Below are 26601 nucleotides of genomic sequence, written 5' to 3' on the forward strand. Positions count from 1 at the left end.
ATCCTTGCCAGCTCCTGAAGGGAAGGGCGCATCCAAGGTGACTGGCCCACAGAGGTGGCCCGGAGTGGGGAAGGCTGATCTGGGAAAAAGGGACACAGCACTGTCTGAGCAGCCAGGAGATCCAAGAGCCAACCCCTTGGCCATTGCTCAGGGGGCCCTGGGCAGGTGCTGAGTGGCTGCCACATGAGTCCTGAGGGAGACCCTGGCTGCTGCAGACCAGCCAAGTCAAACCCCTGAGTGTGGGAGCTGGAGGAAAGCTCCTGCCGTGACTCCAACGTGTTGTGAAGCACTTGGAGCATCTAAAGGCCCTCAGGTCCCCTTCCAAAGAAGCTCTTCTGGCTGGTTCTGAAAATACCTAAGGTAATTTGTACCTTTCTTTCTCCCTCCCTCCCTCCCTCTTCCCTTCCTTTCTTCCTTTCTTCCTTTCTTGCTCCCTCTCTCTCTCTCTCTCTCTCTCTCTCTCTCTCTCACACACACACACACACACACACACCCCATGGGTAGGAAAGGAGAGGGAGAGAATTACAAAGGTGATTGAACACTTGCCTTGAGAAGGGTTGAACATTTGCTCAAAACGCATCATTACCGTAGTTGCCATTTGCTGGGTATGACTATAATACCTGGAAAACAAAATTATTCCAGCATGTGGGAGGGAGCAGGCTGCCAGCTTGGCCGGTACGGGTGTGGCTGCCGAGTGGGTCCCACCCTCCGGTTTTGCTTCCCAGCCTGCCCAGCCGGCTCCATCTTTTACTTCTGAAGTTCCAGTGATTCTGCCCCTTGTTGCTGCCCCAGTTCCCTTGTGCCTAAAGACTTCAGAGGAGAAGGTTCATGATAATAACTGAGAACCCATGTGAGGCCTTTGTGGGACTGTCTGAGCCCGGGGTATTTATTATCTTTCTGAATGGTGTTCTCCGGGGAGGGGGAAGAAGGAGGGGGAAGAAGGAGGGGGCCCTGGCGGAGCCAAAGAACAGTAATCTTCGGAAAAGAAAGAAAAGGGCCAACAACGGCAACAAAAACTTCCTGCAGATGTGGGATTTGAAGGAATCCGGAGAAAGCAAGCCTATTTTTAGCAGGAGCGAGAGTGCAAACCGTGATTCTCTCCACAGGCTGCTGTCACTAACATTTGTCTATAAGCAACATTTTCATATTTAAACATGACAGCCTTGCAGATTGAAAGGAACCGACACTTGATCTACTTGCTGAGTAAATGCTCTCCCTTCCGTCAGCCCAGTGGGAGGACCTGCTTCACGCGGTTGGTTGGGCCAGGCGTTGGGTTCATCTGCGTTGCCATGGATGTTCACGTGGTAGCCATTGATGGCCGGAGACTTGGCAGCTGTGACGACGATGCTTCTCTTTCCGGGTGAGAGAGCTGTGCTGTTATCTCAGTCGGGAAAAATGTCCAGTGCACTTTGCTCAATTAAGCATGCATGTGCGGAAATGCAACACTCAAATGAGCAGGAGGAAAAATATATTAAATTTGAAAAACTTAAGTAATACCATCGGGAAAACCAGTGAACTTGAGGTGAACCCAAAAATGTCAAAAGAGAGAATCTCAGAAACGTGAGCCCTTCGGCAGTTCACCAGACCCCAGGTGAGACGTACAGATTACATCCTCTGTGCTCCATGTGAATATCTTGCCCAGATCAGTATCAGCAAGCCTGGCACACAAGTTCTTTTGAAATTTTAGGCAACAAGCACTTTTCTAAGTCATCTTAGGAAATATTTCACAGTTAATGTGGTGAGTTTGGATTGGAGGGGCAGCAATTCGTTGAGGATGAGGCCCTGAAGATGACTTCTCTGCTCCCCCACTGCCTATTCTGACTTGGACCTGTCTCTACCCTGCTGAAGGTGGTGGTAGTTATTGGCGTTCCTACTGGTCAATGGTGGCTCAAAACTGAATGAGAAGAAAAACAGGGAGAAAACCACAGGACAGCACTGAAAGCCTCAAGTCAACCTGGATGCAGCTGCCTTTATTATTCCCAGCTTGGGTGGACATTGCTTTACATGCACAGAAGTTTGAGTTTTCTAGACAATCAGGAAAGCAAACCAAGAGAAGTTGAAGGGTTTGCTCAGCCTTGTGGTGGGCTTGGGGCAGTGGTTTTGAAATGTGTTCCCCAGACCAGCTGCATCAGCATCACCTGGGAACTTGTTAGAGATGCAGATTCTTAGACCCCACCCCTGAACAGAACCACAAACTCTAGGGGCGTGGCCCTGGAATTTGTGGGGTTACATTTTTTTTATATTGTTGTAAAATGTATGTAACATAACATTTGCCCTTTTAACCATTTTAAGTGCATAACGGTGGCATTCTCAGTGTTGTACAACCATCACCTCTATGTTTCCAAAACTTTTTCATCACCCCAAACAGACACTCTGTAATCATTAAGCAATAGCTCCTCACTTCCCTCTCCCCCTAGCGCCTGATAACCTCTAATCCACTTTCTGTCTCTATGAGTTGCCTATTCTAGATATTTCATGCAAGTGGAATCATAGTATGTGGCCTTTTGTATCTGGCTTCTTTCACTGAGCATAATGTGCTGAAGGTTCATGCATGTTGTGGCGTGTGTCAGCGTATCACTCATTTAAACAAATTTTTTTTTTTTTTTTTTTTGCAGAGGGAAGGTAGTCAGGTTATTTATTATTTTTTTTAAAATTTAACAGAGGTACTGGGGATTGAACCCATGACCTCGTTCATGCTAAGCATGTGCTCTGCCACTGAGCTATACCCTCCCGCCTCACATCATTCATTTTTATGGCTGAATAATCTTCCATTGTCTGTATATGCCATGTTTTGTTTATCCAGTCATCTGTTGATGAACACTTGGGTTGTTTCCATCTTTTGGCTAATGTGAATAATGCCGCAATGAACATTAGTCTACAAATATCTGGAATCCATTTTAACAAGAGTGCTAGGTGATTCTGATGTGTAGTTAAGTTGGGGAAGCTCTGGCCCAGGGCCCCAGAGCTGTCTATGCAGAAGCTCAGAACGCTCAGTGCAGTGTGTCCCACTGCAGCTTCATCCATCCCAGCCAGGGGTCAAGGCTGTGTCCACTTATGTTTCAGTTCTGCTGCAGAGATCAATATCTAGAGTTTCTCAAGGGTCCTTCTAAGACTGATCCCAGAGGAGAAACACCTGTCCGGATTAGGGATTCTCTTTGACTTTCTTTCAAGGGTGATGCCTCAAAATATTTCAAAGGGATGGCAGAAAAGCATTTATTAAAAAACATAACCAATCCAGTTGTTCTTGTTGCTGTTTTATTGAAGTATATTTGGTTTACAATGTTGTGTTAGTTTCTGGTGTACAGCATGGTGATTCAGTTATATATATATGTATATATATGTATATGTATATATATGTATATGTAATATATTCCTTTTCATATTCTTTTTCAGTATAGCTTATTACAAGATATTGAATATAGTTCCCTGTGCTATACAGTAGGACCTTGTTGTTTATCTATTTTATATACAGTAGTTAGTATCTGCAAATCCCAAACTCCAAATTTATCCCTCACCACCCCCTTTCCCCCCGGTAACCATAAGTTTGTTTTCTATGTCTGTGAGTCTCTGTTTATAAGTAAGTTCGTGTGTGTTTGTGTGTGTGTGTATGTTTAGTTTCCACATATAAGGGACATCATATGGTATTTGTCTTTCTCTGTCTGCCTTACTTCCTTTAGTATGATAATCTCTCAGTTGTTGATTGGAGTTTCACTCACATGTGTTTTGCTACCCCATGATGATCTCGATATTAACTGTAAGTGACCCACTCTACTCCTATCTAAAACCAGCTCTTTTTTTCTGAGAATTGTAGAGGCAGTAAGTGGGAAGAAAAGAGAGAAGGAAAAATATATTTGCTATAAGTTCACAGATACTTGGATAATGTTTGATGATTATTGTCTTAAAAATTGACAAGTCCCAATACCTAATTCTTAACTATTCTTCCTATTCAGAGAGATTAAATAACTTGCTTGTGGTTGCATAGTAGAAAATGACAAAGCCAGCGATTAGAATCCAGGTCTCACTCCACAGTTGCTGAATAAATCATTTCACATTCCCTGTGGGTGGTTTAAAATATTACTCCTTTGGGGATATTTGGATTTTTTAACAGAGGACTCCTGGATATGTAATATTTTAACCTAAAGAAATAAATCTTTAAAGGTAGAATGTCATACCTGAAGAAGAGGAAAGGAATACCTTTCCAACAACCATAAAACCACACCATGGAGTCTCCTGCCAGCTATGCTCTAGTGATCCCTGGAGGGCAGGCTCAGGAGGGTGTTGTGTTTCACCTTGGGTGTCACATATTGAGAATGAGGTGGAGGTGAGGTGGAGGTAGCCTGGACTGTGATGGTGTGGAAATCACAATGCTGAAGGGCAGTGGAAGCAACTGAGGATGTTCCTTCTGGATGAAAGGGCCAAGGGAACACGTATACCCCTGTGGCTGGGTATATGAAGGGCGTCTGTGTGGAAGAGGGTGCAGCCATGTGAGTGGCTCTGGAGGAGAGGGCTCGGCCTGTGGTTAGGGGTTGTAGGAAAGGACGTTTCTTCTCAGTATCAGAGAAAGTTTGCTAACATGAGTAGGATGGACATCCTGGTGCAGTAGTGAGTTCCCTGTTGGCAGAAGCATCGCAGCTGAGTCAGATAACCAGCCAGGCATACTGTGGCAGGGCTCCCTGCGCTGACTGGAATGTGGGATAAAAAAGACTCCCTGGTGCCAGTTCAACTCCAAGGCTTTATGACCTCGAACTTCCAAAAGTGGTTGAATTGTTATATGCTGAATGCAAAACCAATTATCAAAAGGGAATTAATGGTGATCTATCATTTTTACTGTTTAAAGTATGTCCCTCCTTTAAAAAAAATCACTCAGCATCATTGATGGAAATTTCTGAAATATTTAGAGTTACTCTTTGGGGATTTTGTCTCCTTCTGTTTATTAATTCAGTGGGAGCATCAATTTGCGTATCTTATAACTGTGTACTGCTCTGACCTATTGGCATATCCCCTTTTAGGCTAATAACTGGAAAACTCAACATGGAGCAGCTCTGTGGGTAAGGATCTTAGAGCTAACAAAGCAGGAAAGACCCAGCTGGAGTCTGAGGCAAACCCAGGGACTGTTTGTGTTATCATTCTTTCTATCGCATTCGGCTCCCATTAGTGAGGTCTGAGGATTTGGGTCATTGGCGTGATCGTGGTCTTCAGACATCTGAAGGATATAAACACTGAGGAAGGAAGGAATTTATTTAGCTGGAGACAAGGTATAATTAGGGTAAGAGTGATGGAATGAAATTAAGCAGAGAAAGGTTTAGACTGAATATTAGTGGGGTACTTCTAAGCAATAGGTTGATGAAGCTTTTAGATATTTCTAGGGAATGCTATCTTATGTCCTCCAAGTCACTTGCAAATCAGAGGGACAAAGACTGAGATGATCTTGAGGAAACCACAGTCTCTGGGGATCAGGCAAACGGAGAGTGCTTGGTTTTTCCTGCTTTCTAGTCTGTCTTATAAACATGAAAAGCTCAGCCTCCTACTGGATGACTTCTGTCTGCCTGTGGCGAGTGCTTGCTTTTCTTAAAACCAGGAATTATTCAAAGATTGGTGTGTTCCTAAGGGTAAAATCTGAATGTGAGAATCAGAGGAGGGTTCCATAGATAATCTGGGATAGAGCAGGCACTGGCTTCTCTGCCTGCCTGTTTGTCCTGCCTCTAAAGGGAAGGCAGAGGAGGTGAAAGTCATCCCTTCCTCTGGTCCGAAAGGATCTTGAAACTCTGGGTCAAAAGGAGATGCCTGCATCAGGAAGAACTGAACACTGCTGGTTGAGGAAGACGAGGCCTCAACCATTGCAGAACCCTCAGCAAGCCCGGAGCTTTTCTTTTCCTCTGGAGCATTTGCCCTACACACTAGGAATCTACTTGTTCTTTCCAAAGTCAAGTACAGACAGCTCTTCCAAGGTGCACCCAGCTTCCAGGAACCACCAGTCAGTGACTAGGATTTGCAGCCTTCCTGGACCAACTATGCTCCGCACCATGCATTGCCTGGAGGATGTGGGACCCAGCTTCCTTCTGAGACTAATTAGAGACATTTGCATTGAGGTATTTTGCATAAGCCATTCTGTAGTACTGACAGGTAAAACAATAGAAAGGTATACTGACATTTGGTAGAGATTTTTGTGTTTAACCTCTTGGGAATGTCAATACTTCCTGATTCCTCTGTGGTCACCAAGGTGGGCAGTCACGGAGGGGGAGGGGGCTCTTTTTCTATTACAAGTGTAGCTCCCATGTAATTTTCTGCTTTGAAGTCTACATCTTCTTTTGTTAAGTAAAATGGAGTTTTACTCTTTAAAACAGATCATGGCTGGTCTGTATGGCTAGCTTTATCTTAAAAGGGAATAGAATTCTTGAATTGAAACCAAATTGGAGACCGTTCAATGGCACGCTGTGCTAGGGGCCAAGCAGAGACGTGCATCTGATGATTACCTTGACTGCAGAAACAGTGAGTCGCTAGTGTCCGGAGCAATGGACACTTGCTGCGTGGGTTCTCCCCATCCTTGGATTTAGACAGCTGTCAATCATCCTACCTGGCCTAGAACCTCAGAGTCCACTGTTGTCCAACATCACAACGTCCACCATTGTTTCAGTCCTCATCTCTGTCCCTAGGATGTTCTGTGTTTGACCCAGGAGAGGACAGAGAGGCAGCAAAAATCACAGTCAGAAACCACCCACCCTGCCCCTCCACCAGCAGAGAGAAGGGCACCGGAGAGCTGCTGGCAGGGATGATGAAATGGGAGGAGGGAAGATCACAGTGTTTCCCAGAAGGACAGTGGCCTCTGGGCACCCGAGGAGAACTCCTCTCGGCATGAGGGCACTATGTAAGCAGGGTTAGCCCTTAATGAGGTTTTTATGTGTGCTCCGGGTTTTGAATTTTTCTGCTGGAGTGTCATAAGAGTCTGGGGTGGTAGCCAAGGAAACCCTCACATACCTTCCACATCCATTTCCTAACCCTGGCACTGAAGAGAACAGGGTGCCTCCCCTCCCTGAGGTCTCAAGGGGCATTATAAAGCTCTCCAAATAAGATGAATTTGGATTCTCACTAATTTAAAAAGTCAGTGTGATGATGAGGAATGTGGAATGTGTTGGAAAACGGAAGAAGCCACCTTCTAAAAGGGGGCTAATTATGGTAGAGGATCAGGTTGGACCTAAGGTTAGTATCGCATTTACTGTTGCTCAACATCAAAGATGTCTTAAGCTGGGAACACAGTTGTCTCTCTCAGTGTGACTCCCATTTACTGTGTGTCAAGCTGCAGGAAGTCCGCTGATGTAAATAGATTAATATTTAAAAAGTAATACAGAAGAATGAGGTTCCAAACATGTAATGTTTAATTATTTAAAACCCATAATGGAATTCCAATCCGAACTCATGTCTCACGTCTCACTGGTGCTCAGCAAAAAACTCAATTAGCCAGGGAGTCTGCTCGCTCCATGGCTTACTCAGACTATCCCAGGGCCAAGCCTGTGTTCTCTTAAAGTGTCTGGAAACAGGTATTGACAGCTTAGGTAGTGTTAGACTTTCTCACTAGACAATGGTCATAACCCTTTTTAGTCAAATTGTTGGGTAAAATGACTGTTGTTACCAGGACTTAGAAAAGGATTTGAGTTATTTCCATCTGATAGGACTTGGGAGAGTAGATGATCTGTTAGAAATCACAGTATTAGGGCAGCTGTGTTCCTGTTGGGTTTATCAGGCCATGACGTATGTGTTACAGGGTACAGGTGTTTGGTGAGGAAAATGTACTTACTTAACCCAGGGATAGTCAATCACCCATTTTCCTTTTGAGACCGTAGTTCTCCTGGAGCTTTAGGACACATGTCATCCACTCTTGAGGGTGAATTTGCCCAACCACCTGTGGCAGAGAATAGCCAAAGGAAGAGATAAATGATCAATGGGGCTTAGAGTCAAATAAACCCTCATGGACCCATCGAATCTTTTTCAAGATCAGTGTGCCGGCAAGTGGGTTGAAGTCGTATTTCTTGATTTTTTATTTTCATTCAGCAGGAAAGATAAGTCCAGACCTTTGGGTATGAATATGAAAATACCGATAGGCCATTTGCTTTTCTTGTGCTGTGCTCTAAGAGTTTGCTCCTCGGTTGTGGCATCCTGGTTCTCATGAGATGCTCATGCATTCGTCTTTAATGCAGAAAATGCAGTGGTCTGACCCAAAATGCTCTGGGGTGGAGCTTCAGGCTTTGGAAGGTCACACAAGAGGTAATGGTATTCATGACATCCTGTGGGCTGGCGGGCTGTGTGGGGTAACCAGAACGGAGAGGACAGAAATTGAGTTTGTAGTGACTGCAGAAGCTGAAACCACAGGGTGAAATATAATAGGGCGCAGGCCTCGCTGAGCACAGGAAGCTGCTGAGAGGTAAGGGGGGAGCTGAAGGGCTGAGAAAAGTGCTGCGAGGGGATGAGTAACCTTGATTCCCAGCAGGACAGAGCCTGTGGTCATGCAGAAGGGCAAAGGCATGCGAATCACCTTCACCATCTCTTACAATTCAGGTAACAACCAACAGTTGCATGTGGGAACCCTTACCATGTGCCAACAGTGGGCTGGGGTCTAAAAGTTCTATGAGACCCAGGCCCAGGACTGCAGAGGAAAGCTTTAATCAGAGGAACAATGGCAAAGCCTAGGTTTCCTGCTCTGTCTTACATGCATCCAAGTCATAACAGTAGCACTTTCCAAAGTGTTTGCCTATAGGATCCCACCAGGGGAAAAAAAAAATTATATTTTTGGAAAATCAAGGAAATTCTGGATTAATCAAGTTTAACATTTCTTTTCTGCAGAACTTCTCAGGGGCTTTAATATGTCAGTTTGCAGTGAGAATCTCCCAGAGGAGCACAGGGTGTGCAACTTTTCCCAAACTTATTTGACCATGGAATTCTTTTTTAGAGGCAGAACATTGACGGGATTGGTGTTTCTCAGATACCCCGTAGGCAGTAGAGTTGGGGAAGGAGCGGTCAGCGAGAAGTGGGGGGTTACAGCGGGTTTAGGGACAGACAAGGGCCGGATGTAGCAGTCGCGTGCCCTTTCTGCGGTGGCCCTCTGAAATAGCTCTGGTGTAAAGAGGCGTATGCTGGTGTTCACTTCTGCGTCCCCGGCCTGAGGCTGCCCGGGCGCCCCACACCCACAGCAGGGCGTATGGTAGGACTGTGCCACACGGAGCTCCTTAACCACGGGAGGAAGTGTTGCAGGATCATGCAAGGACTTTGAAGTCACTGCCTCTCCCCAGATTTTCCTCATCTTTTAATAGAGAGGAATACTGGAAAGGGCTGTGGTGAGGACTAAATCAGAGAAAATGTATAAAGAAGCTAGGTCAGATTCTGAGTCTTCCTGTAGTTATGGAGGTTTGCTACATAGAAGCCCAAGAAAACCATCGAGATGAAAATAGCCATTGGTGCCTATCCTCATGGAGTCTGGGCAGTGGTTCTGGAGGCAAAGATCGTCCCATAGTGGGGGGTGGGTATAGCTCAAGTGGTAGAGTGCATGCTTAGCTTACACAAGGTCCTGGGTTCAATCCCCAGTACCTCCTCTAAAAAAATAAATAAATAAGTAAACCTAATTACCTCCCTGCCTATATATATATATATATAAAAGTGTAATACATTAAAAAAAAAAAAAACTGGGTGATTGGACTGTCTTCTTGTCCTCCAGGAGCGGGCATCTTTGCTTCCTGCTTTTGTATGTGGCCTTTGAGGACCTGCAACTCCTGCTGCTTGACTTCTACTCCTGCTATTTCCAGCTCTCTTCCCTCCACTCTGCCTCCAGGGCTTCTGCTCACTGCCTGTCCTCTGCAGTCCTCTGGCTTTATGCCCATAACCATTGTTCCTGCTACTACTTATTATCTTGATGCCCGACCCCTCAAAGAAGAAAATTTGATTGGCTTATTGAATTGCTCTGTCCCTGTGAGGCAGAGCCACCCCAAGGACTTGAGGCATCCCGGAGTCCAGTCAGCTATGGCCGGGAAAGAAGTGGGGCTGTGGCCGGAGCAGGCACTTAGCATCTAAGGGACTCTGTTCTGATACAAAGGTAGTTCCTACACAGTTCTTCTTTCCCTCCTCTATCCTCCCTTTCCTGTTCCTCCCCACTTCTCCACACCCCGGTCCACACCGGGGCCTGCCTTGATAGAGCACAATACGTCCAATAATACGTTTCCTTTCACTCTAAGGCACTAAGCACTAGAAGAGAGGCTCCGCCTCACATGTCTAGATCCTCCCCGCTCCGTGTGCCTTCCTTCTGTGTCTTACCAGGTCTGAGGCCCACTGCTCAGGCTGCGGGTTAGGCAGCGCAGTCATACTCATTTCTCTTTTCACCCAGGAGCCAGTAGTCCAGCTGCACAATGGGTCAAATGAAAGGATGCTTCCTCATTTCATTTCCTTTCTTCAGAGTAGACCAAAGAATGATGTAGTTAGTTATACGTGGGTTATAAGATGGGGGATTTTACCCAAATACTGATAATGGATATATGATGGTGACTAGTCTTAATTTACTCCTCTCTAAAATAAGGTATGTTATCTGGCTGCTGGCCTCTTTTCAGACCTCTGGTGAGTGCTACTGTGATAGTGTCTCTTGCACCACTTGAATTCACTGGAAGAAAGGAGCTCTATAAATAAGAGATGTGTTTAAACGTATACAAATGCATTGCATATCTTTGTCCGGGGTTGTCTTGCTTCACACCGTTGAGCACTTTCAGCCTGGATGGGGAGACTGGGTTGAGCTGACCCAGGATTTGCTTAGGATGATGGAATTGTAAGAGGGACACTGAGTGGAGAATCTAGCACCAGTGGAGTGTTGGCTTTCCGCTGAGTAGTTAGCACAGCAGGATGGTTGCATTCACAGAACAAAGATGGACGAGAACCAGGCAAAGCAATAGGCCACAAACATCCAGGAAGCTTTTCAGAGACAAAGGAACCGATGTGGATTTGAAGTCAGAAGCAGCCAGGCACATCCCTCCCCAATACCTAAGAAACCGTCACTAAGTAGGTGCTCTCACACTGGTTTTAATTAACTAAAAAGACAAGACAATAGGCATCCTAAATTATTTATCTTCCCCAAGTTTGTGAGCCCAGCACTCTGGGCCTTTTGAATTTGTAGCCTTGTGTACCAGATGCCATAAATGTCACATTTGTGTGTAACTGAGCATAAGGGATTCCATTGGCGACTCTGGCCCAGGCGACTGTTGCTGGCCTGAAGCTGAGCCTAGGGCTAAAACGTCCATGAGCTCACGACCACAACCTGGCCCGCAGACCTCCTCATTATTGCAATTATGTTACTGTCAAACACTCTGCAAGCCACTGGGAACACAATGGAGAGAATTTGGGGGTCAATTGTTTTGTCGATTTGGGTTTCTGGTGTGGTGTGCTTTTTACTTTGAAGTACACACACATCAGAGGAAATTTCATAGTAGTGGGCTTGCTCTTTGTTTTTAATAACTGAGATTTAACAAAAGAATGATGAATAAATAAGAGTGTAAACCAGTTGGCTATGTTTTAAACCTGTAAGACTAGATACCGTGAAGGCCACAGGTATGACACAGGAAGAGATGAGATAATGAAAAAGGGGCCAGTCCTTTTCAAGACTAAAGCCATAGGCAGGAACAGGCAATGACTTCTGACATCGCTCTACTGATGCAGAGAGTGGGAAGGACCAAGTTACCCTGGATTGTGGGCACAAAAAGATAAAAACTGATCTACTAATGCAGAGAGTGGGAAGGACCAAGTTACCCTGGATTGTGGGCACAAAAAGATAAAAACAATCTCAGAGAGATCACTGAGACTTGGAGGGGATTATATGCCTAGACTAGAGCCAACCTATAAAACTGAAACATATAAACCCCATACCCTGCCAGCATATCTAATAGGTGGGTAAAATTTAGGAGCATATAACCTTGTATGGCCATCCATGCCCTTGAGGGGAAATGCAAAATGGGAATTTTAAGAAAATAAAAGGAAACATCAAAAGAATTATTTGGGGGAGGGGGTATTGAGTACAAAAATCTGAAGAAGATATTAAAAATAGATTAATTAGCAAAGAAGCAAGATATGGAACAATTACCTAGATATCTGCTAAGAATAGCATTCTCTTAGAAAAGCAACCGATCATTCTTCACACGCCTGTGGATATCTCTGAGAAGGTGGAGAAGCTGTGAGAGGAATCTCACTTTGACTACCGGTTTGTTTAACACAAGGGAGAGCTGCTTGGTGTGTGGATGGAGAGGGAAGAGACACACCATGTTGGAACGTGCCACGGCAGAGGGAGCGGATGCTGGATGTGATCAACCACATTCTCTAGAATTTAGTAAAGCAGATTCCTTTTTAAAAAAAACTTTTTTTAATTGGAGTATAGTTAATTTAAGTGTTGTATTAGTTACTGGTGTACTACATAGTGATTCAGTTATACATATGTGTGTGTGTGTGTGTATACTTTTTCATATTCTTTTTCATTATAGGCTATTACAAGATAGTGAATGTAGTTCCTCGTGCTATACAATATGACTTTGCTGTTTATCTATTTTATATATAATAGTTTGTATCTGCTAATCCCAAACTCCTAATTTATCCCTCCCCACTCCTTTTCCCCTTTGGTAACCCTACGTTGGTTTTCTGTGTTTTGTAACATAGTTTTCTGTTTTGTAAATAAGTTTGTTTGCATCATTGTTTTTAGATTCCACATAGAAGTGATATATGGTATTTGTCTTTGTCTGACTTACTTCACTTAGTGTGATAATCTCTACGTCCATCCATGTCACTGCAGTTGGCATTATAGAAAAGCAGATTCTTTTTTAATCCAAAGAAAGGTTGATTTGTTCCTCAAATCAGCAGCTCAGTGTAGTTTGTGGAGGGTGGGGAGGGCAAAATGGAGGATGGGAAATTCTGAAAATGAAATTGTGTCAGGAGGGCTAGGGTGCATGAAAAGATAAACCCTTGGGGGAACTGCCCAAGGTAATAAAAGAAATAAAAGAAAACTTTTATAATAAAATTTTATAAAAGCATAGGGTCATGCTCATGGAAGGAGCAAACAGAATTGGATAGATCAGTGTTTAGAGCGAATGGTGTAATATTTAACACAAGAGGGTGAGAAAACAAGGCTGGGCAACTTTTACTTGGTTTCTTTCCATTGTCTCCATAAAGAGAATGTTCTTTATACTGAAGAGGGTAGAACAGATACCAAAAAAGAAGACTAGGAATCCCACATTGAGGGCAAAGAGATAGACAGAGAGCACCTGCTTCTCTAACAAATTCAGATCTCCCTGCCACTTTGAAGGAATTTGTAGATAATTTCATTTCTACTTTTGGATAATAATTGTTCTATCCTGGGAGAAGGAGAGGTTTCAAAAAGACAAAAATGGACTAAAGTTTCAAAATTGGGAATGGGTTTCTGATTTATGAAACTCTAGACCAGTAGGCTTGATGGCTTATCCTCAAACATCTTGAACATATCACTGAACAAGTGGTTAGTGAGCACTTAGGAGGAAAAGCTTTTGGTTGACCAGAAACTCAGAGTGAAGCAAGCAATGCAGTAGAGTGAAAAGAGGTTGGGTTGGAAGTTCTGTATCTGGATCCCAGCTCTGTTATCTGTAGGTTGTGAGAGCTTAGGGAATCTTTGTTTTCTCATTTTCAAGTAAAATGGGAAAAACAGTAGCTTCTTTACAAGTTTGTTGTCGGAATTAAAGGAGATAAGTGAACATTTCAAGCTCAGTACACAACAGATATTCAATAAATGCTCGTTTTGAAAGAGCATATGCGTAATAGAGGGATGTTACTACTCAAAAAGCAGGTGCACTCTTGGGTGGCATTAGCAGAGCTGTGGTGTTCCGTGTGAGGGAGGCGAGAGTTCCTGGATTCTGTGCCTGTCAGGCTGCTGCATTCTGTTATGGGCTCCACCCTTTGAGAGGGACATTACTAGGGTAAAGTATATGCCTGGGTAAAAGACGCAGGAGGACAGACAGGCTAGGAGGGCTCTGGGAACTTGTACCTGGGGACTGGATGCAGAAGCTGGGAGGTTTAAAAATAAAAATCAGTGGAAAAGATGATAGCTCTTTTTAAGTATTGGGAAGGCTGAGATTTGGAAGAGGAGCTGACCTGTGCTGGAAGCTGGTGAACAGAACTACTGTCAGTGGGTGGAAATAACAGGGACATTGACTGGTTAGACTTTCTAATAATCAAAGCTGTTTGACAACAAAATAGGCTGCACAGAGCTCTGCACTATATTGCAACCCTCTTTAGAAAGATCATCATGGTGTGAATCACTCTTTAGCAATGTGGGTGGATCTGGGTGGTCTCCCTATCGTAGGAGGTATGAGTGGCACCTGGAAGACCATCTATGGGTGGAAGGAAACCCAAGCTTGCTGGGGAGATAGGTTGGGCTTGACCTGTGAAGTTCCTTAGAGGTCTAGATGTCTGTGATTCTGAAATTTCAAAACAAAGTTATTATCAAATACAGACATACCTCAGAGATATTGCAGTTAGGTTCCAGGCCACTGAAATAAAGCAAATACTGTGTAAAGTGAGTTACATGAATTTTCTGGTTTCCCAGTGCATATAAGTTATGTTTACACTATACCGTACTCTAAGTGTGCAATAGCATGATGTCTAAAAATGTACACACCTTAATTAAAAATACTTTGTTGCTGAAAAATGCTAGCCATCATCTGAACGTTCAGGAAATTTTATTGTTTTTGTAGGAGCAACATTAAAAATCACAAGTCACAATTTACCATAACAAAACAAAATAATGAAGAAGTTTGAAATTCTGTGGGAATTACTAAAATGCAACACAGATACATGAGGGGAGCAAATACTGTTGGAAATAAGGCACCCATAGATTTGTTGGATTCAGGGTTGCCACCAACCTTCAATTTGTAAAAATCACAATGAGAAGTGCAATAAAAGGAGGCACAATAAAACAAGGTGTGCCTGAATTAGTTGGTCATCTTAATCCTGTAGTTTTAAAGGAAAATGCAAAAAATCCTTGGGGTAGCAGGGACCTTATGGGCTTTGAAGCCAGACAGATCTAAGTTAGAATCTAGATCTGCCGTCTATTACCTGCATAGGTAATCTAGGGCAGGTTATTTAGCCTATCTAAACCCCAATTATCTGTATGATAAGGTACTTGTGGAGATTTAAAGAGGTAACCCAGGTAACATATTTAGCATGGTTACCAGTGCTTAGATAATGCAAGCTATTATTCCTTGTATAATCTATTATTATGATATCAAATTGGGGCTTCCAGTAGGCACTATAATAAAAGCCGTAACTTTTGATGGAGTGTCCTGCAGAGATTTGAGGACTGGGCAGAGATGGGCACCATGGGCTGAAGTGGGGCCATCCTGAGCATCCACAGGTAGGAGCTGGTTCGGGCTGGAACCCAGGAGAAGAATAATGTGCAAGACTGTTAAAAGGGGCTGAACAAGGCATTTCAGGTAAAGCCCTTTGCTAGGTGTCTGCCAGATTCTGAGCAATCTGTATATAGTTGGTAAATAAATGATAGGTCACCAGGAGCCATTGCAAGTCTTTGAGAAGCAGCCAGAGAGGGAGCTGAAGAGCAGGATTGCTGGAGGAGCCGTGAATTCTGCCCAGCAGTGCCCTTGACCTGGACCACCTGCACACACACACAGCCTTGGTCTTCTGGCATTTTAGTGGGGCTGTTCATTGCTGATGCCAAAACACAGCCCCAGTGGGTGAGGAGGCTGGAGGAAGATTCAAATAAAATCCCTAGAAAAAAAAAGACTGTTTCAAGTATCACAGATAATAATAGAAATCCTTCCCAAAACTCCTGTTTTTGATGTATGATTAGCTGTGTTGTGGAATTAAAGCCATGTGTTTTGAAATGTGACTTTTGCCATTTTCTAAAAAGTCTGTATGAAAGGAGAAATGAGGTGAGTGACCACAGATAAAAAGAAGCCAAGTAACTAGTAAGTACACTTCACTTTCTAAAACATCAGTTTGATGGATCTCCCTTGATACGTAAGCGCAACCCAAGGTCCCTCCCTCCAGTTTTTTCAGGCAGAGAGAGGGCTCTTATAATCACAAATAATGAGACTTCAAATATTCAAGTATACATTTAGAAAACAAAGTAATGAGAAATGAGATCAAAGCGATTCAGCTATATATTGAAAACGAGGAGAGTTTCAATAACCAAGGTAAATATACATTGGAAAAAAGGTTCGGATATATATTTGAAAAAAGAGGAGTCACAGGGTTAGAAGCACAAAGGGGAGTTTTATATTGAGACACTAAAATATTAATATTAATCTTTTCAGTTAAAAAGTGTTGGTTGAACTCAGAACAAATCTGTTGTTGGAGGGGGTGCAGGGTATTCCTGGGGAGAGGAGATGCATCCACATTTCTCCCAGGACTGTTAATAGATAGATTCTGAGCTTCTTGAGGGCAGGTACTGACTCTTTCTCATACTGTTTCACAGTTCAGTGCCTTCTTGAGCACAGCTCAGTACTTATTTTTGAATAAATGAAAGCATTACAAATAGAAGGTCAGGTTTTCCTTAAGCTTCAGTTTGAAGCACAGATGAGTCAATAAAAACAAAGACGTGCAGGCCTCCTGTGTCCTGCAGGAGATGCTAAGCTGTATGAGGGCAGAGCATGCATCTTCCTTAACTCATTTCCCTGGTTCCTAGCACAGTGCCGGGCATGAGGTGAGCCCTCAATGAATGTTCATTTAGGAGTGAATACATTGGATTTTGTGATGGCAAAGGGCAGGTCATAGTTAGAATATCTGGAGTTGACAAAAAGGAGAGAAATCGAAGCATGGCAGCCACATGGCAATGAAAGATGGAGTAGGACACGGTTCTCTGCTTTTTCACATTTTCCACATCCGCAGTCACTTGCTGGTTCTTTCGTCCTCACATGTTTCCCAGGCAGTGCGTCACTGTGGATGATCTCAGTTTTTAGCTGAGCACCTGAGGCTTGGCGTGATTAAATACCTGCCCCACCAGGCACTGGAGGCTATGGGACAGACTAGATGACCTCTGAGGTTCCGTTCAGGGCAGAATTTCACTGCTGAGATCTCCTGGCCTATTTCCTTGTCCCCTCAGGACCACAGGACTGGAAAACAGAGAGGCAGACATTTGGCAACAGGTAGACCAGATTTTCCAATGTTTGAATTTTTTAGTTTCCATCTGGATGACTTGTGTTAAGAAGATGTAAGTTGCATTTATCCAGCTTAAATGAAGCGGAGAGTTTTGTGATGATATGCTAATGCGCTTAGGCAGCCTAGTATGTCAGAACAAAGGGAAAATTCACCTTCTTCTGAATCATGTGTTTGGCTATGAGGATGGACCCGTGGTCACTGAATACAGGCCAGGACTCTATCTCTTGCTGTGGCTGTAGAAACAGACTTGGGTCAGTAAGGAGCTGTTTGTCAATGCTCACTGAGATCCTGAAAACCAAGCCCATCTCTTCTGCCTTTCAGAGTTCACTGCACGTGTGAAAGAGAAGAATCTGCCTGATGACTGGGGCCATGGTTTCTGAAATCCAGCTTAAAACTTATAAGTAGAACTTGAGTCACAGTGTACAGTTCCTACCGGGCAGTTTCTAATGAGATTTTCAGTTCTAACAAAGATGCTTGTTAGCCTCTCCGTGGGTTCCAAATTCTGTATGAGGAGAGAGGAGAGGGAGGAGAGAGAGAGAGATTGAGATTGAGAGAGAGGGAGAGAGGCAGGCCAAGCTACAAAGCAAAACAAAAAACAAAACAAAAAACTAAGACCCTTAAATAAAAAGAACTATGTAGCAAACACGATCATGTTGGAATATAAAACTGCAGAAAGTTTATTTTGAAAATGAACTTCTCCATGAATTGGCTTTTTTTTTTTTTAAACAATAGCTCTTGCTGATTCTAAATCCCTCTCCTGATTTCTGTATGGCTGTGCATGTCTAAGGTGAGGTCATCTTTTTCCTTCCTTCACTGGAATCCAACTTTGCAAGGAAACTTGGAAAGGTGAGCTTGGTCCGCCCATCAGCCCTCCGTAGGGGCTCGCCCTCACGTGCATTCTGCCATGCAGGGCTCGGGTCATCCTGTCTTCAAAGCACATGATACTGTGGCTTCTGACCCTTCCTTTGGAAGATAGTCCTGCCATGTAATGAGTCAAGCAGATCGTTCATCAGCTCTGTTTTTTAATAAAACATGAATAGCACAGTTTATGGCTTCCACTATTCAAACAGCAGTTGAGCCTAAGAGGAATTATTCATTTTAATGGTTCTAACAGTCATTTCCAAGCAGTCATGCTGCTTTATCAAGCTTTTGCCTGAATTAGAGAATGACTGGCCATGGAAGAAGAGGAGGGCTCAGCAGGAGCTGAATAGAGCCTTCTCAGGGCGGTGGGCAGCTGGGAGTACAAAGTCCTGTTGCCCTGTTCCTTGTCACTGCAGACAACCCCTCTGTCACCCTTGGGATGGCAGGATCTAGGATGGGGGCTGGGGTCTGTGAGATTCAGCATGGGTTTGCCCAGAGAGAAACATATTCCATTCTACCTCAAAGACTCGCAGGCTCATGGGAAAGCCTAGATGAAAACCTCCCTTTCCTTCCTCACGCTGCCATAGAAATATCTTCCCGTTAAGTTAAACTGAACTTAAACATATGGGATGTTCCTGGGACAGCAGCAACCATGAGAGAGTCAGGCTGGGAACTGAAAAAGTACTCTATGCAACCGGGTTACTGGTAACAAGTGTTACTTATTACTACTATCAGTTCCATTTCACAGATGAAGAAACTGAGGCTGAGGATTTCATAAGGTTGCACTGCTAGTAAGTGACGGAGCCCAGATTCATACTCACATCCTCTAATTCCAAATCCTACATGATTTCAATAGCATCCTTTGCTGCCCAAGTGCATTGGATTGGGGCCCTGATGGAGGCAAAGTCTAAACCCAAAGGAACAGTTGATGCTGGGGTCATGCGACTCCATGGTTGGACTAGAAGCAGATATTCAGGTGGGGTCAGTCTGAGGCCCTAAACTCATGCTGTGAGGTGACTGTCTTTGGGTAGAGCAGACCCAGACCTTTCAAAACATTGACCCCTGTCCATGTCTCTCCATATCCTCCTTTGATTCACTCTTCAGTGAGCTCATAATTTTTCGAGTTGGTCTGGACTGCAAGACCAATGCCCATTTAACAGGCCAAGATCTAGAGAACCAGCCTCTTACAGCCAGCTCCAGTTTTGGTTAAAGAGCTACAACTTCTGAGCTGTTACCAGGGTGCTGTACTGGTATAAAGTTGAGCATGAGGAAATTTTGCTTTGTTTTTCAAATTGTTGATGGCATTCAAGGGATCGCTAGTATCTTTTTACTGTTCCATTGCTGCAAATGTGTTTGCCCAGATAAGAAAGATTTCAGCAAAAGAGTTTCTTAATGAAATACTGCCTGATGCCAGGCTACCACTCAGAGGCGGTGGTGGGTAGGTTCCATTAAAGGATGAACTTCACTCCCACAGATGACAGCTGATTAATGTGTTAATTAGGAGCCCCGTCCCCCTCCCCCATCACCCGAATCTTCTTCTAAGCCCGGCAGAATATTTATATTGTGCCCATGTGGGTAACCTCATGGCATACTTTGGCTTTGACTTTGGACGTTTATATAAAAATAAAGGCTCAGTTGCCAACGTGAATAGCTTTCTTTCTTTCCAGGGGAAATACAAGATGGAAAGAGTTATAGAAACCAGAAGTCCTGCCTTTCAGTTTTCTTATATCAAGAGCAAGTGATATTTCTGCTGAGGCAGTGTCTTTTGAGCAGTTTAGCGGTGTAGGTTGCCACATTTATTTCACAGGAAAGGAGTGAATCCATCAGGCCACTGAGCTTGTAAGTACTACCCTGGCAGTCAGCCACCAAAATATAAATACTCTAAATGGACTAAAGGAAATGTTCATTCTGTTGTTTAGAATTGGACACATCCCAGGAAGGTAAATTTAATCTTTTTGAGGACTGCTGTTATAGGGTTGAATGGAATACGCATTTGTTTATCTCCTTTGTGATCTTTTTGTCTTCCCGGTGATACATTATGTATTTGTGATACGAAGCATTTCAGCTGTCTCGCTCACTGGCCTTGCATTAGCTGATTGTTCAGTCCCCAGATTGCCATCATTAAACAGCTTCAGCCTCAGCTCTGTCCAATCTGGGACCTGTTAGGGAGAGAAGTGGAACCAAAGAGGCCAGATTCCAACAGAAACAAAGCCCGCTGGAATTAGGGGGAAATCATTCCAGAGCCTAGTGAGTTGAGTGCTGCACTTCTCAGTCTTTATCTTCTAAAATATCTGAAGGACTTTTGGTACTTCTTGGCATAATGAGGAAAAAACTAATGCCGCAAAAAGTTAAAAAAAAATTAAAGCCGTCTGTGGAAAGAAGAGGGGAAGAAAATAATACCCTGTTACACCACAGTTCAGAAAACCATAGTTTATGAGACACATGTTGTGTATTTCCTGGGTATGCAAATGTTATTTTATTAAAGAGAGATCTACAGTATATATTTTCACCTGACTACCACGTCTTAAGTAATCAGCTCAGGCTCTTATGATGAAATCTTTAATTACCAGAAGTGTGTCATTAGATGTAGAATGAATGATGTGCTGCATTTTATTGCTTCACATGATATAGCCATTTGTGCCATAAATTCATTGACCTAATCTTAAACGATGTGTCCTGTAAGACAGACGTGATTCATTATTTCTTAAGTGACAATTTTTTTCTCTATTACTTTTTTTGCTTCATCAGGAAGATTGCTTTACTGTATTTTTAGACCAGTGTTCTGAGTTGAAATGTAATAAGGCAAGGCTACACACACATTCACACTCATTACCCCAAATGAGCTAGTCATAAACTGTCACAGTATTGCCCAAACACATTGGGATGTTGCCGAAAATCAAGTAGCTAACCATTGGGCTTTTGCTTTAACCGGAAAGTTTGATGAAACAGAATTTGCTTCAAACTTTGATGTCTGTAATTCTTTTATGTGGAAATAGATAAAATACGGTGGAGAATTCTCATTGGATAATTGGGAAAGATTTATGAGCATTCCTTATTCGTCAATGAATTATTGAAAGTGAAAGAAGTAAAGGGAGAACATTTAAATTATATTTAGATTATTTTTTGTGACTCTACTTGAAAATATTTATTTAGCTTGAGGAAACAGAGGAATCCTCCGGAGGCAAATAATTCAGTCTGGCAATTTGAAAACCAATTAAGGATTTCAGAAAACTCTTTCCCCTTATGGTTAAAAAATATGATCCAAAAGAAATATGCCAGAAAATTTGGTATATTATTTTAATTAGTTTAATTCATTGATAGTGTTTTTTTTAGATCATGATTAAAGAAGCTATATTTGATCCTTCACGTCAAGCTTAAAAGTTTACATTTTAGCCTTTCTGTGGATGCCTAATATTGAAACAGAATCAGGTGGCTTTATTTCATATTGGAATTTAAATGTCTCATCATTATACATTAGCTTTATAAAAATGAGCTGGTTTTAAAGATAATAACTTACATGTGTCAGGTTTTCACTGCTAGTTTATTTAACCTTTAGATGAGAATTTTGAGTCTGATAGATTCTGTGTGTCTTCTTATCAAAGGCAATTCCATACTTATTTGTAAACTAGACATCTCAACTATGATTAAAAAAAAATTCTCTTAATTCTGGAGAGACCTGAAACACTGTAATGAAACAGGAGTATATTAGCATTGACTTTATTTATTTATTTATTTTTTGCAACAAGTATTTTGAAAGGGTATTTTGGTATAAGGCCTAATGAAAAACTAATGTGTGCCAATAAGTGTAATTCAGTCTCACACCATCAAGTATATTACCTGCAAATATTAGGGGGAAGAAAAGTGAGAAGGCAAAGAGCGCATTTACACATACAGACCCACATCTGCCATAAGTGTGTACACTCACAATCACATGCTAGCATGCCACCACTGTTTATAGTAGAGGAAAGCTGAGAGTTAAATGAGATGAGTAATCAAATGCCCAGCATATGTTGTTTTTGCATTGTTTATGTGACCAATCATTATTAAAATGTATCATCTTTTAATGCTATCAGTTTACCATAGTTAAACAACATGCACCAGCAACAGAACAACAGACACCATCCTCAACAAAAACAGGGTTGTATTTAGAGCAATGTTGGAACCAGGGCTTTACTGAGAGATTTAAATTCAATGAACTCACCATTGCATTGTGTTTCAAAATTCTTCCTCTGCTGCTGTATGACTTGAGTGCTGAGGAAATGACCAAAAAAAAAAAATAATAAGAATAAAAAGAAAATAAGATTATGTAGTAGTCAAAAAAGTAAGGCACCGAAAGAACTATTGAAAATTTTGACATCTGTTTATCTGTTTATAGCTATGGCAAGATTACTCATATTAATTCTTGTTTAAAATGCCATATGAAGGAAAGACATTTGTGCAAACAAGAGTCATATTTGAATTGTAGATCATGTCTTCACCATCTGTGAGAGCTGATGGTGTTGCAAAATTAATGTGTTAATGAAATCACAATAATTTCTCCAAAGTAATGGGTTCTGAAGCCGAGAATGACTATTTTTTGAACTTTGATGTCTAGTGATTTTCAATTGGGAAAAGCTCTCAGCCTTTAATTAGTTCTGCAGCCCGACTTTAAAATAAATTTGGTGATGTCTTTCTTTTGCCAGGAGTAGATTTGAAGGGGGGAAAAGCCATAAAAACTTTTGGAAAACGTTCTCTGGTGTTTGAAAAGTTGTTAAATAAGACTGCCTGCCAAGAAATGTCACCAAAAATTCTGACTACTGAGAGAGAGTGGGCAAACAGCTCAAAAAATAATTCTAGCTTGCTGCAACATCACAGGTTGGGAATAGCTAAACCTCACACAGACTTCATGACTAATTCCAAGTTTCCCCTTGGAAGCCAGGCATAATGATGTTCAGTGCTACGTTATTGGTTAACACAGCACACCCCTTCCAACTGCATTATTGAACAGTCAATAGTGTAAAGTGACTTCGCACGAGAATTTTAAGGGTCTACATTTCAAAGCCCACTGAAATTTCTGGAGAATCCTGCCAGCCGAAACTATTAGATGTGCATGTCCAATGAGCCTCTTGACCAGTGAAAATACGTGGGCAGGTATATGTCCCCCTTTTTGTCAGATCCACCTTTAAGTCATGCTTAAAGGGGATAACACAGTTTTTTTTCTTTTCTTTTCTTTTTAAATAGAAGATGTTAATAATTGCTGCTCTGAAGAGCTAATATTTATAAAGCAATTATGGCTTCCAAAGAGAAATCATTTTACAAACCATTTTACCTTTTAGAAGAAAACACTCCTGCTGATTTGAAAAATCGTGATAAAGTTTGAAAGAACCTTTATGTGAAACATGAAAACGTTATCTACCAAAGGAAATTGCTTATCTTACTTTTTTTCTTATTACTGTGTTGTAGGTATGTGACTGGTGTAAGCACATAAGACACACAAAAGAATACCTGGATTTTGGGGACGGGGAACGAAGGCTTCAGTTCTGCAGTGCAAAATGTCTCAATCAGTACAAAATGGACATTTTTTACAAAGAGACACAGGCCAATCTTCCAGCTGGGCTGTGCAGCACATTACACCCTCCCATGGAAAATAAAGCAGAAGGCACCGGGGTGCAGCTGCTCACTCCAGACTCTTGGAATATCCCTCTAACAGATGCTCGCAGGAAGGCACCCTCCCCGGTGGCTGCAGCTGGCCAAAGCCAGGGCCCTGGCCCATCGGCGTCCACCACCGTCTCTCCATCTGACACTGCCAACTGCTCTGTCACTAAAATCCCTACGCCAGTGCCCAAGTCCATGCCCATCAGCGAGACTCCAAACATCCCTCCTGTCTCCGTCCAGCCACCTGCTAGCATTGGGCCTCCCTTGGGCGTCCCGCCTCGCAGTCCTCCCATGGTGATGACCAACCGCGGCCCGGTACCGCTGCCCATCTTCATGGAACAACAGATCATGCAGCAGATCCGCCCGCCCTTCATTCGCGGACCGCCGCACCACGCCTCCAATCCCAACAGCCCTCTGTCCAACCCCATGCTCCCCGGCATCGGGCCCCCGCCAGGCGGCCCCAGGAACCTGGGCCCCACTTCCAGTCCCATGCACCGGCCCATGCTATCGCCCCACATCCACCCCCCGAGCACCCCAACCATGCCGGGGAATCCCCCGGGCCTGCTGCCTCCCCCACCACCGGGCGCGCCCTTGCCGAGTCTCCCCTTCCCACCAGTGAGCATGATGCCAAATGGCCCGATGCCCGTGCCCCAGATGATGAATTTCGGGCTGCCATCGCTCGCCCCGCTTGTGCCGCCCCCTACCTTGCTCGTGCCATACCCCGTGATCGTGCCGCTGCCCGTGCCCATCCCCATCCCTATTCCCATCCCTCACGTCAATGATTCCAAGCCCCCCAACGGATTTTCCAGCAACGGGGAGAACTTCATACCGAGCGCCCCCGGCGACTCCTCGGCGGCAGGAGGCAAGCCAAGCGGGCACTCCCTGTCCCCACGGGACTCCAAGCAGGGCTCATCCAAGTCCGCGGACTCGCCGCCCGGCTGCTCCGGCCAGGCCCTCAGCCTGGCGCCCGCGCCCGCGGAGCACGGCCGGAGCGAGGTGGTGGACCTGACGCGGCGCGCCGGCAGCCCCCTGGGCGCAGGCGGCCAGCTTGGCTTCCCGGGAGTGCTGCAGGGCCCTCAGGAAGGCGTCATCGACCTGACCGTGGGCCACCGGGCCCGGCTGCACAACGTGATCCACCGCGCGCTGCACGCGCACGTCAAGGCGGAGCGCGAGCCGGGCGCGGCGGAGCGCAGGACCTGCGGCGGCTGCAGGGATGGCCACTGCAGCCCGCCTCCCGCCGGCGACCCCGGCCCAGGCGCCCCCGCGGGCCCCGAGGCCGCCGCGGCCTGCAATGTCATTGTGAACGGCACTCGCGGCGCCGCCGAGGGCGCCAAGGGCGCAGAGCCGCCGCCGGAGCAGCCCCCGCCTCCGCCGCCGCCGCCGCCTCCGCCTCCCGCGCCCCCAAAGAAGCTGCTGTCGCCGGAGGAGCCCGCGGTGAGCGAGCTGGAGTCCGTCAAGGAGAACAACTGTGCTTCCAACTGCCACCTGGACGGGGAGGCGGCCAAAAAGCTGATAGGGGAGGAGGCTCTGGCGGGGGGCGACAAGTCAGACCCGAACCTTAATAACCCCGCGGACGAGGACCACGCGTATGCTCTGCGGATGCTGCCCAAGACGGGCTGCGTGATCCAGCCTGTGCCAAAACCCGCGGAGAAGACTGCCATGGCGCCGTGCATCATCTCCTCGCCCATGCTCAGCGCCGGGCCCGAGGACCTGGAGCCTCCACTCAAAAGGAGGTGCCTCCGAATTAGAAATCAGAATAAGTAAAAGGTTTGTATGCCCACCAGGGCTCTTCTCCGACTCGTTGCACCTCTCCTTACTTCTTACAAGGCAGAGGCTAGAGTTGTATTGATTATGATTTTACCTTACATGTTTTGCAGCACACCTCGTGTGGTCACATACTTTCATCATTTTGATCCAACAGCATTCCCATTTTTACAGCTGAGGAAACTGAGTCACAGCATGTAAGTGCCATGCCGAAGGTCACTTACTTCAATGGTAAAGCTCAGTCTTGAGCCCGACTTGAAACACTATCTACTTATTTATACTTTTATTATTAGGCTCATCTCTAATTCACACTTCAAATGTAGAGGAGAATGGGAGGGAGGAAGAAGAGAGAATTTGAGACCAATATGAGGTTACAGGGCTGTAGTAAAAGGTGAGCTGAGCCACTTTTTGGAGCTGGTAGACTCATTGGCAGAATGTCCCAGCTCACTAAATGTTCTCAATAACCAGGGGATTCCGTTTGCAAGATGAGAATAAAAACTAACCCTCTTACATGCTTATGCCAGTTGAACCCAGGCCACGGAGCCCCATTTGCCTGGCAAGATGTTTGAGCAGCTCTTGTTCATGGGGTCTCTTCCTTCATTTTTCACCAAGTAGCATTCCCCAGGGCAGGCCTCAAGAATCACTGACCAGCTTTGCTTTCTTCCCTTTTGGGCTAGTGGCTCAGTTGGTGGGTTGCTCACCTCTGCAGGCAGTGGGAGGCTTTGACAGGGGAAAGAGTCACATCGCTGAAATAGGTGAGAGAGCACATCCCTGACCTCACGAGATTGCGGGGGGGGGGGGGTCCTTCTTAATGCCAAGTGAACCATAAATAATGAGTCCAGAATTTCAGCAAGAGGAAGATGGGGAACTGGGCTGTGTGGCTGTCTGCTATAGCCAGATACGGCTTCTTTTGATTCTCCGCCAACCATAAAGGAATAGGCACCACCTGTATCATACTTAGGAGGAAGATGAGGCTTGGAGATGTTACCCAGATCAGAGCTGGTAAGTGAGGGAACCAGTATTCAACTCAGGCCTACTGGATCTGAAACCTGACTGCTCTCCCTGTCCACAAGGTCAGCAAACAGGCTTGTCAACTGTTTATGGAAAGGAAGGGAAGGGAAATGAACATTTATTGAGCACATAACTTGTGCACAGCTCTTTCCAGGAGTTGGGGAGATACAGCGGTGA

The 26601-nt window shown here is 44.4% G+C and overlaps 1 protein-coding gene across 2 annotated transcripts in view; it reads left to right on the forward strand.

Moving 5' to 3' along the window:
• The window catches only part of SOBP (sine oculis binding protein homolog), a 157699-nt gene that overhangs the window by 112099 nt on the left and 18999 nt on the right, over nt 1–26601 (forward strand). For both annotated transcript variants that reach the window (XM_032484632.1, XM_032484633.1), the window contains one exon: nt 23458–25416. In XM_032484632.1, coding sequence (XP_032340523.1) covers nt 23458–25413 — 1956 coding nt within the window. In that variant the 3' untranslated portion in view covers nt 25414–25416. The remainder of the gene's footprint in view (nt 1–23457; nt 25417–26601) is intronic.

The sequence above is a fragment of the Camelus ferus genome, chromosome 8, assembly GCF_009834535.1.
Source record: "Camelus ferus isolate YT-003-E chromosome 8, BCGSAC_Cfer_1.0, whole genome shotgun sequence".
NCBI classification, from domain to species: Eukaryota; Metazoa; Chordata; class Mammalia; order Artiodactyla; family Camelidae; genus Camelus; species Camelus ferus.